The 21,640-nt window shown below is 33.1% G+C and overlaps 1 protein-coding gene across 1 annotated transcript in view; it reads left to right on the top strand.

Moving 5' to 3' along the window:
* The window catches only part of CNTN5 (contactin 5), a 1,114,755-nt gene that overhangs the window by 723,185 nt on the left and 369,930 nt on the right, over window positions 1-21,640 (top strand). The window contains exon 7 of the mRNA XM_039881982.1: window positions 17,136-17,231. Within this exon, the coding sequence (XP_039737916.1) occupies window positions 17,136-17,231 (96 nt within the window). The remainder of the gene's footprint in view (window positions 1-17,135; window positions 17,232-21,640) is intronic.

Genomic DNA, 21,640 nt, shown 5'->3' with positions numbered 1-21,640 from the left:
TCCAAAAATGAATTAACATTAGGAAATCTATTTATTATAATATAGCACAGAAATAGGTACATTAAAAAATCTCATTTTCTTATCAGATACTGAAAAGTTAATGAATTAAACTTAATTTCTATATTTAATTTTAAAAACGGTTGAATGAAATTTAAATTCTTAATGAAATTCTTAGTTTTATTAATTCGACCTAATTTGTAACAAGCGTTATCATTTAATAAACATATAAAGCATTTTCATGCTTTATATGATCAGGTTTCTCATTTTCCCATCATGTAACTTAATATTGACCTTGAAACTCTAACCAATTCAGTAAAATAAGAGAAATGAGAAAAGTACAAAATATATATTTAAAAATGACAAAAGTAAACAGTATTTGAGTATAGTATGTTTTTCATATCTAAAAAACACAAAAGAACAACCAGAATAATGATTAAAAACTGATAAAATTTATTATGGTAGCTAGTCAGCAACTTAAAAGAAAAATAATTGGTAATTACTACACAAGGAACATATATCATTCCTAGGCATAGTCTCTAAAAAAAAAAAGAAACAAACAAAACAAAATGAAAATAACAAATGTTATTTGAAAAACAAATTTAATATTTTTATAGTTGTATCCTTAGTGTCTGTAAGTGCCTAGGAAAGAGTAGGCATGTAATTTACATTTGTTGAAAAAAAGATTAACTGAGTGAATGAATAAATGAGCTTTTTTGAGGCAAGGACCTCATATTACTGGTCTCACATTCTCAGCAAACTAGTACAGTTACTGAAACATATAAGGTATTCAATTAAAGTTTATTAAATCAATGAAAGTTAATTATTATTGGTAATAAATTAATCTGGAATTTTTCCTTTATATATTTTAAGATTTTAATTAAAATATAGCTAGCATACAATATTGTATAGTTTCAGGTGTATACCATAGCTATTCAACATTTATATACCCAAAGAAGTGATCAACATAATAAGCCCAGCAACCATCTGACACCATACAATAGCTATCATAACATTACTGACTATATTCCCTATGCGTATACCACATCCCCATGACTTATTTGTTTTATACCTGGAAATTTGAACCTCTTATTTCTCTTCACTTTTCCTCCCCTTTTTATTTTTCAACTACAGTTGACTCTCAATATTGTTCTATATTAGTTTCAGGTGTACAGCATAGTGGTTAGACCTTTGTGAAATTTACGAAGTGATCTCCCTGACTAGTCTAGTACCCAACCGGCACTATACATTTTTTTTTTTTTGAATTCTTTTTCCTTGTTGCTTTTTTGATTGGGTGTTTTCTGCTACCTTGTCTTCTAAATCACCGCTTCAATCCTCTGCTTCATCTAATCTGCTATAGATTCTTTCTAGTATATTCTTCATTTCAGTTACTGAATTCTTCATTTCTGGCTGATTCTTTTTTATGTTCTATGTTCTTTTTTATGCTTACTATGTCTTTGTTGAAGTTCTCACTAAGTTCTTTAAGCATAGTTATAACCATTGTTTTGAACTCTATCCGGTAGATTGCTTGCCTCCATTTCATTCAGTTCTTTTTCTGGAATTTTCTCCTGTTCTTTCATTTGAGACATGTCTTTTGTTGTTGCTGTCGTTTTCTTATTTTGGCTGCCTCTCTGTTTGTTTCTATGTATTAGGTAGATCTGCTACTTGTCCCAGTCTTGGTAGGGTGGCCTTATGCAGTAGGTGTCCTGGGGGGCCCAGTGGCAGAGTTTCCCGGATCACCTGCACTGGGTGCTTCAGTCTCTTGTGTGGGTTGTGTGCCCTTCTTTTGACTGCTATTGGTACATCAGTGGATGAGATTGATACTCAGTCTTTTTAGAAGGGGCTCCTGTGCAGGCCAAAGTGAGCCACTACCTGTACTGGTCTGGGGATATCTGGTAGGAACTATAAAGTGATCTGCAATTGGTTGATGCCTGCGCTTGACTTAAAGGTGCACGGGAGAGGCCATGCTACAAATCGAGCTATCACCAGTACCAGGGTTTGGACAATTTAGCAAAAGGCCCAGAAAAACCTGAGGCCTGCCACCACCTAGCAGCTATCCATAAGACTGAGCTGCTGAAAGAGCCTCAGGTGATACAGGTGGTATGGGCCTTAGGTGGGGTGGGGTCTCAGAATTCACAGCATAAAATGAGTAGTGTTTAATGGGTTAATGAAGATTTAGATTTGATGACAATTCTGAGCCTGGGGCACTCCACAAAAGGCTCAGAGCACAATGAGGCCGGCTGCCACTCTCCTGGGGCTCACAGACCCTGAGAGTTGTCCAAGAAAAATTGCAGTGTGGGCCCACGATGACTGCCTTCAGGCTGTTGCAAAAAATCTCTGGTGGTATGCAGTTAGATTGAGCAGAGTCCCAGGAAGTAACCCTGATGGAGTGAGTAGGGCTCACCAGGCCAATGAAAATTCAGATTTCACCATTCGAGGGTAGGGCTCAACATAGGAAACGTGGCGTTTTCCCTCCAGCCCTTGCCCTGAAGCCACACTCCAAGTTTCTTGTATGTGTCTGGCACCTCCCCAGCTGCTGCTCCTCTGCTGGAGCCCAGGATGAATGCCTACGAGTGAGAAAGTCTGTGAGTTGGCCCTTTAAGTGGACACCTGGGTTTCCAACCACCTTCTATCTCACCCGGATAAATGAAATCTGGATGATTTTCACAGTCAGATATTGTGGGGTCTGCTCTTCTCGGAACTGGTGCTGTAAGCTGGGTAGCCAGGTGTGGGTTGGGACCCATGGCTATTCAGGGGGACCTCTTCAACCGAGATATCTCTCCCAATTCTAGACCACCACACGTGGGTGCGAGACCAAGCCAATTTTATGTCTTCACCCCCTTACCAGTCTTGAGGTGACTTCTTATTTACATCCTAAGTTGTAGGACTTTCACTCATCTAGTCTTCAGATGGTTCTCCAGGTTGATTTTTTTTATATTTTGTTTGTAATTTTAATATGGTCATGGAAGGAGGCAAGCAAAGCATTTACCTACTCGGCCGTCTTGACTGGAACACTCTTTATACTTTAATGCTCTCTTTTTTCATTAGTCTATTCTCCTGCTAGACTCATTCTCTAATATTTTATGTCACTATATTTACCATTAAAATGTCTTTGTAGTGATTAAGAATGTGGGCTATGAAATTAGATGCCCCACTTGGAATTCCATCTCTATATCTTAATAGCTGTGTAATATTGGGCACTTGTACATAACTTCTCTGACCCTCAATTCCTCATTACAAAAAATTTGTACCTATCTAAAAGGATATTTTTGTAATAATTAAATAAAACATAAGTATACATATACCTATACAGCTACATATACATATAAATATATATTTCTTAGTATAGTGGTTGACAGGTAGTGAATGTTCAATTAATGTTCTCATCATCATCTTGCCTCCATTCTCTATATATTCTAAAAATTTGATTTGAGGTGCCATTTGAACTATAAGCTACTAAAATAATCATAATATTTCTCAGAACTGGTATCAGTCATTTCTTCTTTATTCAAAATTTCTGGGAACCATTTCCTAGAATTGCTTAGTTTTTCAAAATCTAAACTCAGCTTATCGCTAAAGGTTTATTCATTCATCAGCACTTATTAAGAACCTAAGATGGTTCCTGACAAATTACAGGCATGCAATGCACACTTTTTTTAATGAATGAAAATGAATTAATAAAAAAAAGCTTCTATTTAGTAAACATGATACTAGACATTGGATACAAAGGTGAATATGCTACCCCTTCATGTAAAATAATAGCTAATATTTATTGAAGATTCATTATAAGCTAAGGCCTGTGACTGGATAGAATGTAAGCATTATTTCCCTGATAATACTTTTGAAGTATTATTATTCCTAATATACAGGTAAGGAAACTGAGGCTTAAAGAAGCTTGTCTGAGGCTACATAGGTAATAAATGGAAGAAACAGAATTCAAATCCATGCCTTTCTAATTCTAGAGGCCCAACTTTTCCACTTTGCAAATATCCTACTCCTCTATAATGACTTAACAAGGCTATGTAGAAAAGTCATTGACTCCCTAGTAGAACAACATTGTCTAGTAAGCTTTCCTAGCCCTCTTAATTTCTGTGGACTATACCTAAATTAAGGGTCAGCAAACAATGGCCCATGGGCCAAAGTTTTTGTATAGCTCATAAGCTAAGGATTTTTTTTAAATAGTTGAAAAATTCAAAAGATAATATTTTATGACATAAAAATTATACGATTTTCATATAATTTCCAATTTTGCCTTTTGGCCTGCAAAGCCTGAAATATTTACTCTCTGACCCTTTACAGAAAATGTCTGCCTAGTTATGGACTAGATTATGTGGGATGCTCTTTGGCACTGTGGGTAGTACATATGCCTTTGCTGATTTACAGAAAGATGTACTAGGAGCAAATAGACATATCAGCCCTACAAAATTTCTGGGAAAGGTTTTCTTGTATTTCAATGCAAAAGAGTTAGAGAAACTACAAAACAGAAATGAAAGTCATAAGGCTACTAGTATATTGAACCAATGCTTAATGTGAAAACCGATTTCATTCTCTGAAGAATTACTTCGTATGATTCATGGGAATTTCCACACAAAGGTAACTTGTATTCAATAAATGATTTAAATGTGCATTCTGCCTTTTAAAAAATTATTTTCTTGTTTCATGGAGATAAATCATACAAGAAGAGAAAGGTGCTTGAGATTTACAGAGGTCAATTTGTAACAAGTGCCTTTTTAAATATGCATCATATATTCATTCATTTTTCAACCAGTAATTGTTGAATATCAGGTACTGGACCTACCAAGCATACACATGGTTTCTAACCTGAAATAACTTGCTTTTTATTTTTTTTTCCACCATTGACATACTGTATAATATGTGAGTTGCTGCGCACAATAAACTGAATCTTCCCTAGAATTTGAGTAGAATCCAAAGACCGCTTTACATATTCGTTCAGCCTAAACGAAGGTCACAAATCGAAACTTCCGGAGGTAATTGAATGCTAGAAAAGAAAATTCTGCTACAAGGGCAGAGGGGAGAAATTTACTCTAAGGCAAGACATGAGGTTTCAGCTGAGATCTAAGATAGGTTTAAAATTGATCACTAGTCCGATGAGTTACGAAATAAATCAGCTCCCTAAGATTTTTTAATTAAACAGGGTGTAAATTATTTAGATAGAACTGTTGAGGTTATAGCTTGTAAAAGAAAAAAATGCAAATCTGTGGTACTTGATTTAATTGTACAGCAAATGAGCTAAGGGAATCAAGAAAGCAAGCAATTTACATTTTAAAGCATTTGGGAGGAGGGGCAGGACTGTTCTAAGTGCTCTGCAATACACACGGCAGTTGAAAACAAATTTGGCAGAGCAAAACACTCCAACACATATATTAGTTAACTATGGAAAGTACTGGGGTAACAAAGAAAAATCAAAAGAGATCAATACAGACATTCTCATGCAATAAGAGACTATGTTAGATTTGGGAGGGGAATACTTATTGCTTTGAGTGCTCATATTCAAAAACGTAATTTTATACTGAGTCAAATAAATTTTTTTTAAACTCTGCTTACCAGTTAATTATATGTTTTTCAAGATATATGGAAAATAAATAATTATGTTGTTCAAAAGAGCTGTTTTAAGTGGGAACTAGTGGAGCTAAAAATTTCCTTGGAGGAGTGGAAAGATACACAGCAGAGAGGAGTTTCTCTATAAAAGCACGGTAATATCCCAGAAATTCCAGCTGTTAATAGAAATAAGTTATGTTTTTTAAATCAGACAGAGCCACCCTGAGTTCATACAAAGTAGAAGAGCAGATATTTCTGTAAACTTCAAACTCCATAGTACTATCTAGTGGCTTGGAGGTATTTTTGCATTCTAGTCTTCTCTACATTTTACCAATGAGAAATGACATCATGATGTCCAGTGGCCTGTGATTTACCAAAAAGTGTCACCTTGGACTAACTTCTATTCTTATGTCTTGATCTACAAAGATTGGAGCTCTATATATATTAAAAATACACTACCTAAGAAGGACGATATATAAAAGCCTTTAAAATATAATTCATTTTGACATTAATATAAACTCTCCTAATGTATAATTTAGAAGATAAGTATGACACATTCTCTCATTAAAATAGCTGAATATTTATTTTAGCAACTTTACGTTCCTCTACCTTAAATCAATCATCATAAAACTACAGAAAAATGTAGCCTTGTAAATAAATGGCATACATTTTTATGCTGATAACAGTGTTTTCTCATTTCAGTTTATCAAGTGAATTATAAAAGCATAAATACAAAATATAAACACTGTTTCACTTGCAATTCATTGTAGTAATAGGCATTAGGAAAATTCTTTCATGTATATTTTTATTATACATATTTATTCTACAAATATGTTTGCAGATTGAAATAAGTTCTGAATGATAGGTAACAAAATTATACATTAAAAATAGGTTCTGAATGATAGCTTGAAGTTAGAAACATAGGTGGTGAGTTAAAATAATGGAATGTTTTGCATCTTAGAGATTATCCAGTCCAAGTTTGAAAAACTGTTCTCCTTTAAGCTGTATCTGGCTATACAAGTATTTCCTTTGGCTTTCACAGTGTTTATTACAAGAGATGTAACCTTTATGTGAGGCATACTCTCTCCAGTTTACCTTAGTTTCCACCATGAATGTTATCTTATACTTTCAGCTCCATAGGCATGTCGGTCTACTTTTCTTGAGCGAAACACATCCTGAATTTATAGATGAAGAAGCAGACAAAAGAATGTTAAACTTTTGCTGCAAATTGCATAGCTAGCTATTAGAAGAGTTTAGATTAGAATTAATGTGCCATAATTCTAACAACAGTGTTTTTTATAACATTAATAATAATAACCATGATAATAATTGCTTCTGTTTATTGTGTTTGCCTTGTGTTATACTAACTGTTAAATATAAATCTTTATATTTAAACCTTTAAAAACTATGAGACAGATTTTTTAATCTTCATTTTACAGATAAGGAAGCTGAAATGTGAGGGGTGAAGTAGCTTGTCTAATTTTGCCACTCTGCTTATAATGGCTCCACTCAGCTGCCTCTGAGTGATAATCATCTCTTAATTTTTATAACATTGTTGATGGTCTCCAAATATTACAATTTGAGAACTTTTCATTCCGTATGCTTAAAGTATTTAGAGAAAACTGATAATTGTTTAGGTTTATAATTACAAGTTGATAAGATACACCTCTCTGAAATTTTTTAGAAGGAAATAATATTTATTGAGTGCTTATTATTGGCCACTTACATGGGTAAGATATTTTTATATATCAGAGAATTTTTTACAGTAATCTTATAGTGGGTACATACTTATCTTGGCTAGGAAGTAAAGCATAATGAAGTAAAATAATTTATCTAAGGTGACTTTTAATAAATAGTGATATTAGAATTTGAACCTGCCTTTTGCCTTCAAAGCACTTACTTTTATAGTAATATTTTAAAATATAACTTTACCATTATCTGTTCAGTTGGTAACTTACACAGTTTATTTTAAAAAAAGCCATGGAAGTACAATATTTTTGTTAAGATAATTTTAAACAAATTATTAAATATGTACTCTACAGAGCTTTTTTTAATCATCATCTATAGTAAGAACAGTTTTTAGAATTTGGTTGTGTAGACTGCTATGCATAAGAGATTTTGCTTGGAATATGTTGATGTCATAAAAATATTATAATTACTTGCATCTAAAAACTAATGTTTTGGGAATTATTTTCTACTGTATTTTCTAAAAATTTTCCCATTATCCATCTTCCATTGCAACTAAAGATTGAAATGGTATACACCTGGCCTTTTTACTATTAAAATAATTTAATCTTCAATGAAAATTCTGCTCTGGAAATAGTATTGCAATGCATATATGTTTCAGGGTCAGCTGTCAAGCTATTAGGACCTATGGATCTCATAGGATTATAGTTTTTAAAAGATATAATGGAGTATTTGGAAAATAGTGCCAACATTTAGAAATTTTAAAATTAAAATTCAAATACAAATATATGCTAAAGGCAAATATGTAATTATTTTATTGATTCAATTATTTATTTATTAATTACTTATTAGGTACTTTTAGAAAAATGCATTAGGCAATATTTTAAGCAGTGATAAAACTATTTGTTTTCTAGATTACATTCTAATGAGTTGGAGAAGACAGACAGCACACTTTAAAAGCCATTATATAATGTGTCAGGTTGTGATAAGTGTTATGATAAAAAGGAAATCAGAATAAAGAGAATAAAAAAATTTGGAGAATGAAAAGGAAAAATCTGCATCAAGGAAGCCTTTTCTGCAAATGTCACATTCCAGCAGAGATGTGCACAATGTTAGAGTTCCATGCAAATTCCCAGAATGGAAAGTAGTCCAGGGAAAGAGAACAGCTAGGACAAGGGTCTGGGAATATTACAATGAACATAGTAAGCAAAAATCTCTGCTCTCATAAATTTTAAATTCTGTGTTTAGGGGACACAGTAGACAAGACAAATAAATAATAGTTTTTTGGAAGATAAATGCCAAAGAGAAAAGTTAAGTAGGAAAGTGGAATATGGAATATGTAGAGGGTAGTAGGGTTACACTTTTTGGCAAGACATCCAGGAAAGAGCTCTTCATGAAGATGAAGTTATTTATAAAGACTTAAATGAAGTAAAAGTGGCAGCCATGATTATATCTGTTGGGAAAATGTGTTCTAGTTGGAGGAATCAGCAAGTACAAAGGCCTTGAGGCAGGATAGAACTTGGTATGTTTGATAAAAGGCAAAGAAGCTGGCATGCTAGAAAGAAGGGAGGGAAAATGAATATGGTAAGAGGTGACATCAAAGAGGAAATAAAATCTAGATGGTCTAGGGCACGGAGGCCATTGTTAGTAGTTTTACTTTTGCTCAGAGTAAGAAGCCATTTAGGACATATGATCTAACTTCATTTCACAAGAGTCCAGAAGTAAACCCCCGCATATATTGGCATATAATTTCAGACAAAAGAACCAAAACCAGACAATGGAAGAATGAAATACTCTTCAATAAATGGTGCTAGGAAAACTGGAAAGCCGCCTGCAAAAAAGTGAAACTAGACCATTGTCTATCACCACATGCCAAAATTAACTCAAAATGGATTAAAGACCTGAATATAAGACCTGAAACAATAAATTGCATAGAAGAAAACAGTTACTAAACTCATGGACCTTGGTTTTAGAGAGGATTTTATGAATTTGACCTCAAAAACAAGGGAAGTAAAAACAAAAATAAATGAATGAGACTATATCAAACTAAAAAGCTCTGCACAGCAAAAGAAACAAGGCAAAGAGGAAAACATCTGAATGGGAAAATGCATTTGCAAACAACATGTCTGATAAGGAGCTAATATCCAAAATATAAAAAAGAACCCAAACAACTCAACAGCAATAACAAACAATCCAATTAAAAACTGGGCAGAAGACTTGAACAGACACTTCTTTCAAGAAGACATAGAATTGGCAAAAGACATATGAAAAGATGATCAACTTCACTAGCTATTAGGGAAATGCAAATCAAAACCACAATGAGATATCATCTCACACCTCTTAAAATGGCTATCATCAACTGGACAAGTAATAAGAAGTGTTGGAGAGGTTGTGGGCAAAAAGGAACCCTCATACACTGCTGGTGGGAATGCAAACTGGTACAACCACTATGGAAAATAGGATGAAGTTTCCTCAGTAAAAAAATCGAATTATCATATGATCTAGCAACTCCAATTCTGGGTATTTACCTCAAAAAAACCTGAAAACATTTATCCACAAAGATATATACAACTTGATGTTCATAGGAGCATTATTCAGAGTGGCCAGGACAAGAAAGCAACCAAAGTGTCCTACGATAGATGATTGGATAAAGATATGGTACATATATACAATGGAATATTACTCAGCCATAAGAAGAGATGAAATACTGCCATTTGTGACAACATGGATGGATCTTGAGATTATCATGCCAAGCGAAATAAGTCAGACAGAAAAAGTTGAGCACCATTGTGGGATATAAAACTCAAAACAGCAAACATGACAAACCAAAAGAGACTGATGGACCAGGACTGTGGAGTAGTGCTTACTAAAGTTAAGGAAGAGGAAGGAGGGAGATGGGGTAAAGGGGGTTAAATATTTGGTGACAGAAGGAAATCTTAACTTTAGGTGGTGAACATACAATGCAATATATATATATATGCACATACATATAACATACTGTTGAATTGTACACTTAAAACTTATATGATTTTGTTAATCAATGTTACCCCAATAATTTTAAATTATATATATATATATATGCACATACATATAACATATTGTTGAATTGTATACTTAAAACTTATATGATTTTGTTAATCAATGTCACCCCAATAATTTTAAATAAAAAATAAAATAAAATAATAAAATAAAATAAAATAACCAACTCTGGCTGCTGTACTGAGAATAGACTGAAAGAAAGCAAAGGAAGAAGCAGGAACACCAAAAGAGTGATGACACAACAATCAAGGTCTGAGAGAATCCTGATGAAAACTGTAGAGAGGTTAGATATTGTTTGATTCTGGATATATTATGAAATAATATCAATAGGATTTGCTCATCAATTGTATGTGGGGTGTGAGAGACATACTGGAATCACAAGAAATGTTTGCATTTTGTCTTAGTAACTAGAAGAATGGAATCGTTATTTATTCTGATGGGAAATATGGCAATGGTAAGTTGGCAGGTGGAAATGAGAGTCCCATTAGGATATGTTGTGTTACAATGTCTATTACACATCCGAATGGAAATGCAAAGTAAAGTAAACAGTGTGTGTGTGTGTGTGTGTGTGTGTGTGTGTGTGTGTGTGTGTGTGTGTTATTACCAAGGGAGGTGTGCAGGCAAGAATAAATTTGGTAATTCTTTAGTGCAGCAGTCCCCAACCTTTTTGGCATCAAGGACCAGTGCTCCTATGAGAATCTAATGCCTGATGATCTGAGGTGGAGATGAGGTGGTGATGTTAATGCTGAGGAGCAGCTGCAAATACAGATGAAGTTTTGCTCACCGAACCGCCACTCACTTACTGCTGTGTGGCCTAGGTTCCTAACAGGCCATGGACTGGTACCAGTCCACAGCCTGGGGGTTGAGAACCCTAGGCTTAAAGAATTGAGAGAGAATGGACTCCATAAAAGTTAAATCAAATGTATAGAACCTGTGCCAGGGTTCATAGACTATTTATTGTACAAAAGGCCTGCCTGAAGTTCATGATAATGAATTTAGAGCAAAACTAGTCATTATTGTTGATGTTTTTCTCCATCCCCATTCCCTAGATAGATAGTTCAATTTAACCGAGGTTGAAGTTGTGCCAGGGAAATAAAATGGAGGGAGAAATGAATTAAAATAATCATAGTTTTAGGCAAAGAAGTAATTATCTAATGAGGTATTATAAAATGTAAAATAGCTGAAGAGGACAGATAAGCCCAAAAATCTGATGTTTAATAATAAGATCTATGAGTTTTAGGAATTGATGTACTAAATAACTTGTTGGTTTTACTAAATAACACCTTTTCCCCAGTTTTATGGGTCTATAATATTCAAAATCTCTATACATGCTCTATTATTTCTATTATATTTTATCTTTCTAATGCTCAGCCTTACAATTTCTGAGACTTTTAATTAATTAAAACTGATCTCTGGGGGAAAAATGAGCTTAGAAGCAAGCAAATAAAATTTTTTAATGTAATTGTTTACTTAAATAATAGAAAATTAAGTCAAATGTATAGAACTTCTGACAAGGTTTATAAATTATCATCTTATTAGTTAAACAAATTTATATATAACTTTCACATTTGAGATTATTTCACCACATAGATTATTCACAATTGAAGTATCTCTTTGTAATATACATCAAGATACCAAAGAAAAGACCTAAGATCAAAAACATTTTATCACACTCTTTGGATAATTTATCTTTTTATAAGAGCAATTATAATTTACTGTTTTACTTATAATACAGTTAAAATTGTCTCTTTCAAGGTGAACATACACTAGTGTGCTATGGTTTCCTCTTAATTAGAGAACCCTTTAGCTAGATGATTCGTGTTCGATAATATGTAAAGTGAAAATGGCAAGAGATTACTCATCTGAACTGTTATATATAACCAAAGAAAAAATGGAAATGAAGAAAGTTTCATTAAAACTTCTCATTATCTGTTATAGATTTACCTCACCACATCTCCAGTTGTATCCTAATTCAATTATTATCTTTGTGTAGTAGATGGGAGTGTATTTTTTGACATACCTCTGATTAGCACAACTGATATTGTCGAAAGATCAATTTTATTAAATAATTAACATTTTTAAAAAGTGCTATGATGTACCATTCACAGACAATTTACAACAAATATTTTAAAGAATTGTGATGTAATAGGAAAATGTTTTTTTAAAAAATCACATCGATCGAAACATTCTAAATTAAGAATATCAAATAGATTAAAAATATGCTAGTTACAAAACTAAATTAGTCATCTTGAAGGCTCAAATTCTTACTAGCTGTATGTTTTTATTCTCCCTACTTAACCTTGCTGCATGCCAGTGTCCTCATCATTAAGTGGAGATAATAAATCCTGCCTTTACAAATTGATCACAGGCTCATGAGCTCACACTTGCCAGTTAAACACCACAAAGCTTCATGTTTCTGTGGCTTTCAGTCAAGGTACCATTCAACAATCAAATTTTTATTTTAAAAACTATTATTATTAGGAATTTTGCTTGTTATAGAGTGTCTTATGGAAGACTTTTTGTGAGGACAGATGGCTACGTATTTGAAAATGCTAATTTAATTCTCAAAATAAATGTAAGATTTTTTCTCCATTTTTCACTAATTTTCTTATCTTGATGGCTTTTATCTGTCAGAATGATTTTTAATAAGAGATTTTTATGAAGGTTATTTCTAAATTCCAAAAGCCAACTTGGCCTGTCTTTTAAATATTGAATTGCTTTTATCTTTATACCTTTTCTCAAACAACCACATTGAGTTTGATGTGTCAGCTCACTAGTTATTAACCGTGTGACCATAGCCAAGGTTTCATTTGCTTTTTACATAGGTTTAGTAATCTTAAAAACAGAGAAATTAATATTTAATTTTCAGTTTGCCTGGTATAGAGTAGGTGTAGCTACTATGATCATTATTCATCAATTTCCTTATATTTTCCTGTATTTTTCAAAAAAAATTAGAATGTCAAAGACAGTTTCTGAATGCAGTCTGATCAGTTTTTATTATAGGATATTTACATGGGACACAAAAATTTGACAATGATCTGAATAATCCCAATGATAATTCAGATGAAAGACTAAGCACAATCACTTTGAAAGTGAAGCCGCAAACACCAAGTCACTACTACAAAACCTATCATTTGGTTTTACAGAAATCATAAAGGTTAAAGCATTGCTCTTGGTTCTTCAGTTTTACAATCTTACATATGAATCTGACACCAAGATGTTAGTAATTAATAAAACTCAAACCTCTGAACCCTAGTTTAAAGTGTTTTGCCTTTCTCAATGATTTTACTTTTTGTAAAAATTCAAACTTAATTTCATAAAGTTTAGAATTCATAATGAATTCTCTCTGTATTCGCAGCACTTTTAATATTAGAGAATTAACTGAGAATGCCTGGAGTATTGATAGTGAAACTTACTAGCACCACCTCCAAGATGAATGTATAACCAAGTGCAAATAAAAATTAGCACTCTGTTTCCATTCCTTCTACTAACTCACAACTCCCACAAGCCAAACATTACCACTTATTCAGAACAGATTTAAGACTAGGAGATTAAAGCCCAGGAGACAGATGAACTTTAGCACATTATTTTTAATCAAATAAGATTTATCCTCTTGCCTTGACCCTTTTTCCTCTTTTCTCCCCAATAACTAATTAATCTATTGTATTTAACATACACAAGATCTTAAGATCAGTGTCCAGGCTGCTTATGCGCTTTCCTTTTCACCAGTGTCTTTCAATCTCTCTCTCTCTCTCCGACACTAAAACATTTCACCTTTTTAGAGAATGGTTTTTGAAATATTTTATGCTTGTGTGTGTGTATCTCATACTATAAGGTATTTCAGTGGGTAAAAAAATCTTCCTAATTGTTTTGCTAAATTGCTCAGCCCACTATACCACTGTGCATTTCTTCTGAGTTACTCAAAGTTTTGATCTTACAGTAGCCATGAATCCTAAGACTGGGGCCGTATCCATCTTTGTTTTGGCCCCTGTAATTTAGTGTTGAATTTGTCAACTTCTAATAATTTAGAAATGTATATAACATACATTCTTAAATGCTTATCTTACCTTACAGAATTCTTGCCACACCCATTTCACTTTTACCTGGTATTTGTCAATATCTATTTTATCTTTTAGTATTATATTCATATATATTTTAAGCTGCCTCAATCTTTTGTGGAATAATGCAGCAAAGAAAGAAGAGAGTCAGGAAGGAAGGAAGGAAGGAAGGAAGGAAGGAAGGAAGGAAGGAAGGAAGGAAGGAAGGAAGGAAGGGAAGGAAGGAAGGAAGGAAGGAAAAAAACCTGAAGAGAGAGAGAGAATGTGTGTGAGTGTGTTGGTACATATGTGTTTGCAGCCCATATTCAGGGAACTAGCATGAAGTACTACATGGTAAATGCACATGGTATGTACTGGTAACTCATAAGTATGACTGTGATAGGTTGAAGCTATGATGGTTTGGGCTTGCGCATCTTTTTGGTGACACAGATTCCTGAGCTGGGTCTATGGACTGTTGACCCAAGTAGGCATGATTAGTTTATATATCTACATCTTACCTTTATAGCTGTTTTTGTATCTCCAGTACTTAACTTAGCATTCAGTGTATAGTTTGCACTGATGAAATTTTGTTAAATGAATTGGCGAAATTTGTCTTATATCTTGTCATAGTGCTTCAAATCACACATCTTAAATCTACATTCTGTCATGTGAGGCTCTCCATTATATCATTTCTTGTATACCTCTTTTTCTTTGCATGGTTCATCTAGGATGAATAGTTGTAATAATTCTGTAAGCTGCAGTTCTAATTAAAGCTCCATCATTAAACTTTGATAAGCTTCTGGACTTGGAAAAAGTGCAAGAAAAGACGAGGCCTGGGGCCCTGTGGTTCTTGACCACAAACTTTCTCCTCCAGGCTATTGCTTATCCATTTGTCCATGTGCTTTATACTAAGTCCAGAAAGAGGTTTATTTCAGTTCATAATTAAAACCTGAATTTTGAAGTTCTTGTTTAAGATTTTTATTTTTACTCATTTTTCTCTTCAAAGGTCAAAAATAGAACATATAAACAAGTATTTTTTCTAACTTTGGTAAGAGGTATTATAATAGTCAAAGTCGTATCCATTTAGAGTTCTTGTTCTTTTTAAAAATTTCTCTCCTTGATATATTAGAATATGTAATCTATTAAAAATAATGTGATAAGCACTCAAACTAAGTTCTATGATGAATACCTCCAAAGAAAGTAACTGCTTCCTCTTTGCAATGAGATAAAAACAACCAGCTAATTTTCACTCAGACTATTCTCTATAGCTGCCATCCCCACTCCAATCAAGAAATTTTTGCATAAATCATTCTGCCTTAGATCAATCAGAATCTGACGACACAAAGACCACTTTCACATTATAAAAATGTTTCACTTCTTTTTCAGTGGACAGATTTAAATGAGAAAAATACACTCTCCATAAAAGTGCAGACTTCTTTTTACTATTTATTATTTTACTATTTTTACAAAGAATTATGTGTAAAATTCTAAACACTTTCTTCAATAATGACTACCTCTTTGACTATTTGGCATTATGCTTTTACCGTTTACTAGTCCTTTATGATTTTTATGCATTTAAGATTTGATTGTAAATTCAGCAAATAAGTAAATTGTTACCCATTTCTCAAAAAAAAGTAGGGCATAGGAGCCTTCTTAGGATATTAAAGTTAGTGTTTTATCTCTTTCATATCCATTCGGTATATTTTTTTGACTGCTTACTTTCATCCCTTGTCAAATGAACAAACATTAAATTTGAGGATCTACATTGTATTATTATAAAATATACTATTTTAGCATAAATAAATGAAAAATTTTAAAAAATCTCTTCTACAGTTGAGAAATAATGGAAGAAAAAGCAGAACATTTTCAAGAAACATTTCTCACCATGGGAACATGATATTACAGACTGAGAATTCTGGGACAACTTTTATATATAAAAATATTGAACTACTATTTCCAAGAAACTGTTCTAAAAAGCATGTCTTTGATCAACCTAGCCAAGAAAGGGGAAAAGGACATATGTACTGAGCTGTATATTAATAAACAATGTTAGAAATACAAAAATTACACATAATTCTTTTTAGGCCAGTTTATTTTTAGGAAAGTATTTTCAAACTGTGTAGCTGTAACATAATTTAAGGGAAGACAATAGAACCTCAGTCGATGCTATAATCTTTTATATACATGAGTGTTTTGATAGCTGTAATATTCCCAGAGTAATCAAAATAGATGAGTATTATTAGTTCATACAGGCCATTCCAGGCTTCTATAAAATGAAAGTAACATGACTTTTTCACTCACATTTGTAGAAAAAAAACACTTTATATCCTCATTATATTTTACTGGAGCACACAAACCTCTGTAATTTAACAAATGCATACTTGGTTTTATACATCATTCCTAGCACGACATATAACAAGAAAGCAGGTTGGACACCAAGTACCCCTAACCACTTCTATTTCTCTTTTCACTATGCATGAATGGGTTTTATTGGTAGTAGAAAATTCAATATGTAGAAAATGTTATAATGAAATAAAAGAACTATTTAGTGTGTAGTAAATGTATTGTCTAATTTCTTTCTACACTGGCAACTTATATGCACTATAAATAGAACTAAAGAGAATGCATGTAATCTAAAAACTGTGCTATTTAAAATTGGATGGAATAAATTTATTTTTAAGGCCCTCCTATCACTACTTAACAAATGTAAAGAAACTTTGTCTGGATAATGAGGGAAAAGTAAATACAAGTTTTCAAAAGTAGCAATTCTTTTTACTCCTTTTTGCCTTTCATCTCAATGCTGTGTTATGTTAACAGATCTGGGAAATTTCAGTGGCCGGACAAGAAGTGCAGTCTCTGTGAGGGAAGGCCAGGGCGTTGTTCTGATGTGCTCTCCTCCACCTCATTCACCAGGTACAGTAGCATCCCATCCTCTATTGCTGCTGCTTTCTTTTACTATATGTTCATTCTTTTAGACAGTGTATTGACTGGGGGACATTCCCAGTGAAATGTGCATGATTTTCTTAACATGTATCAGAATGCAAGATGTATAATTAAAGAGATCACATACTCTAAATACCACTGGACAAGAGACTGAGCTCCTATGATAACATTGTTTTATCGCCATTCTAACTTTTGACTGTCATGGTTATTGTCATGGTTATGTCTCTGCCTGCCACCATTGAGGAATATATTGTCGAGAGCATAGGGAAAGTGATAAACTAAGAAAGTAAAAACCTTTCAAAATTATATGCAGTGTCAGAATTGAGTTAACTGAATACCGACGTGTATCTTGTTTTATAAGATAAGCTGAAAACGGAGTTGTTTATGGTGTTTAATCACACTGAAACAAAAACTGCCAAGAAATATTTTTTTGAGTTTCAAACAAAACTATGATTATTATTTTTGGCTACTTGAACTTTTGTAAAAGTCATGGTAATAAGTAAGTACTTCATGGAGTTTGGAGTAACATAATAGTAAATTGTGCTCAGATTAATTATATTTTACCTACTCACTGCTAATTATACTCATTTTACTTGAGACCTATAATTTATAATGAGTACCTCTTCGTACCTTAGTATAGTTTTCCTATAATACAATTTAAGAGTTAACAACTGGAAACAGAATTCAGGGCCATTGAATCTCAATAATTTTTTTCTTCTTTGTTTAGTGTGAAAGACATACTTTTTTCTAGATTGCATTATTAGTATAATAAAGGGACCCAATTTTGTTCTACCATAGATAATAATTCTTACCATAAATTACAATAGGACCTCATTCAATTTTCTTAAAGTTTCTGACCCTCTTAATTTTTTTTTTTAATTGAAAGAAAAGTACACTACATTTCAACAGGAAAATATTTTTGAAAACATTTTGAGTTCCAAAATCACTATTAGGAATAATTTCTGAGTTCTAATCACTTAATCCCTATATATCAATTCAGTCACTCCTGTGATCAATTTTGGGACCTTACAGTAAACATATCTAATCTTATCTGCATGTGATTCAAGATCTAAATTATTTTAAAGCAACATATGTTTTAACTTTTTCTTATGGATAAGACAAAAAAAATTTAGTAGGTTTAGGAGAATCCTATATCATTAATATATATTATGTCCAATGGGTTATTAGACAGTTTTTATTTGAAGAGAAGTATTAGATGAATAATTACTAGAGATAAAAAGAAAGAGGAGGAGGAGGAGGGGAAAACAACAGACTATAAAGAGTGAAAGTATTTATCAGCAGACTTACAGGAGTTAACAACATGAAGTCATCACTGTGGGAAAGAGCAAGATTCTCTGAGATATAATTTGTATTGAAAGGCTGTTGGAACATATGTAAAAATATGTGAAATGGAAGAGGATGATATAGGAAAATAAACTGCAGGATTACACATAAATTATCCAATTGTCAAAGAAAACTATAGACAGAAGATTTTGAAGGGAAAAGAAATAGTATAATGAATTGAATCTATGATAAGCGTTAAATAAGAATATATATTAATAATTGATTAAATAAATAAAAATGTTATCTTTGATTGAGATCAGTGTAAAGACAGATGATTACTATTGTATATATGTCATAAGAAATATTAGACTGATTGTATAATTTAAGATTGTAGGATAGGTTGTATTCTACTCATTCTGGGGTATTATGTTAAATTATCTACTCAAATATCAGTGTTAGCACAACAGAGTTCTAGGGGACACATGCATGGCCCAATATAAAAGGAATAGTTCAGTATCCAGACTAATGTCTAACACTTACCCAGTGGGTAGTTATCCCTGATCAGCCAAATCCTATGTATCTTTACCTTCTTCATTGAACATTCTCAAATGTACCATTCCGTGTGAGTTTAGAACAGATACTCTCCTTTCTCCTCATTGCCCAGTCGCCTTTCTTCCTCATTACAAACCTTCAGTTTTGGATTTTAAGCCATCAGACTCTACACTTCCTTGTTGCAGTTATTAACGCACTCCCCGCCCATGCCCCTTTATTTCCTGAAGATTTTACCTGCTGAGTCACTGTGAGTTTCTTTAGTACTACTCCAGTCTTAATATTTGGAAATTTCAATAGGTCTATTAAATCACCCTGTCCTCTTCATTCCTATTATTTCTCCATTCCAATGGTCTTGTTTTAAAATCAATTTCCACCACTTGTTTTGTTATTACTGACAGCTAAAATCTCTCAAGTACCAGACTTGCAAGCATCTTATTCTCTGTCTGGCATCTACTATCTTTCTGCTCACTCGTTCTATTATCCTGACTCCAGCAATCTTTTAAACTCACTGAAATTCTATAAATCATTAATTTTACCTCCTTTTCACTTTACTTACCCTCTTTTGACTCTCATATTTTTCCATCAATCATTATCATTTTCTTGAATACAGCTTCAATTTTTTTCATCCCTTTTTTTCTTCACAGACTTGACAGTTGGCAAAACCTTGATTGAACCTAATGTAAATCCACCTTCCAGCATGCCCAAACCTACTCAGCTTAATAAGATTGTAAAAAAATAGAGTTATGCAGATTGATCTAAATTTAAAATCTAAACTGTGAATTTCAAATGCACTTCATGCTGACAAGAAATTTAAAAAAAAAAGTAGTTCTTTTACTGTAATTTTGTCAAATCTTCAATGTGTCTCCCATCCTTCAATTTTCCCCATCCTTACTCTCAGATGATAACAATTTCATTGTGAAAAGGAAAACAATTGGAAGATAATGTACACAAGCCCTCATCACCAAATCACAACTCATTAGCTTCTGTATTGACACATTCTAAATTCCCTTTTTTAGTATAGATCCATTATTGTGTTTCTAAGTCCAATTCCTAAACTTGTGCACTGTAGTTTATGTATTTTTTGTCTACTTCTGTCTTCTGCATCTTTACCAGAGATTGTTTACTCTCTTCTGAATCATTCTCAACAGTATGCAACCATACTGTCCCTTCCTCCGTCTAAGAAAAAAAACAAAGCAAAATTTTTCTGACTTACATATGCTCTCAGATATTATCTCATTTTTTTCTGCTCCTCTTCACAGCACAACTCTTCAAAAGCTCTATCTGTATATACACTATCCATTTTCACTCCTCTAATTCTATCTCTCTCTTGTGTCTCTGTTTCCCATTCTCTCTTTTTCTCTCTTTTTTAACAGATTTATTGAGGTGAAATTTATATCCCAGAAAATTAACCCATTTTAAGGGTACAGTTCAATGAATTTCAGTATACAATTGTGCCACCATTGCCAAAATCTAGTCTGAGAACACTTCTATCATTTCACAAAGGCGTCCCCACCCATATACTTATGCAGTTACTAATCTAATTTCTGTTTATATACTTTTGTCTTTTGTAGGAATTTCATCTTAATGGAATCATATAATGTACAGTCCATGTGTATATATGTATATTTGGCTTATTTTACTTAGTTAATGTTTCTAAGGTTCATCCATATCATGGCGCATATCAGTAGTTTGTTATTTATATTGCTGAATAATATTCCATTGTATGGATACACCATATTCACTTTATCCATTCCTCAGTGGATGGACTTTTGGATTATTTTCGGTCTTCAAGTCTGTCACTGCTTCTTCCATAAAACATTTTCTTTCCGGATTCCTCACTCTCTTGTTTTCCTTACTTCACTTCTTAATCTCCTTTACTGATTTTGCTTTATCTCCTCAAACTCTTAATGTTGCTGTCCACCAAGTGTCAGTCCTTGAACTTCTTCCCTTAATATATCCTCACTTCCTTAGATTTCACCTGACAAATAGGCTTTAAAAACTGACATCTCCCAAACGTGTGTCTCTAAAAAGGGCTCTGGCTTGTATATCCAACTGCCTACTCAACATTTCCATTTGCATGGCTAATAGGCACCTCAAGCTTAACCATGTCTAAAATTTAACTCCTGGTTCTATCTTCCTGCTCTACCTACGGGCTTTTTCACCTCTGTTAATGCCAATTTCATTCCTTATAATTCATCAGACCTTAGAGTTATTCATTTTTCACTTTCTCTCACACTCCACATCCAAACTATCAGCAATTTTATTGACCCTACTCAAAACTTTATCCAAAATCTGACCATTTCTCATACTCTTCACTGCTAACTCTCTAGAATAAATCACCATCATCTCTGACTTAGATTATTGCAGTAGCCTCTTATCTAATCTCACTCATTTTTGCCTTTACCTTTTTTCAATCTATTCTCAACATAGTAGCCAGAGTGAATTTTAAAACCAGCTTATATTATGTCACCTCTCCGCCCAGAACTCTCTAAAAACTCTCCATCTGTTAATTACTGAATTGATTTACCTCAAAAATTCATCTG

Source organism: Pteropus medius, unplaced genomic scaffold, assembly GCF_902729225.1.
Source record: "Pteropus medius unplaced genomic scaffold, Ma_sr-lr_union100, whole genome shotgun sequence".
In the NCBI taxonomy this organism is placed as follows: domain Eukaryota; kingdom Metazoa; phylum Chordata; class Mammalia; order Chiroptera; family Pteropodidae; genus Pteropus; species Pteropus medius.
Note: the sequence above shows the minus strand (reverse complement) of the source record. Positions and strands in the feature narration are given on the sequence as shown.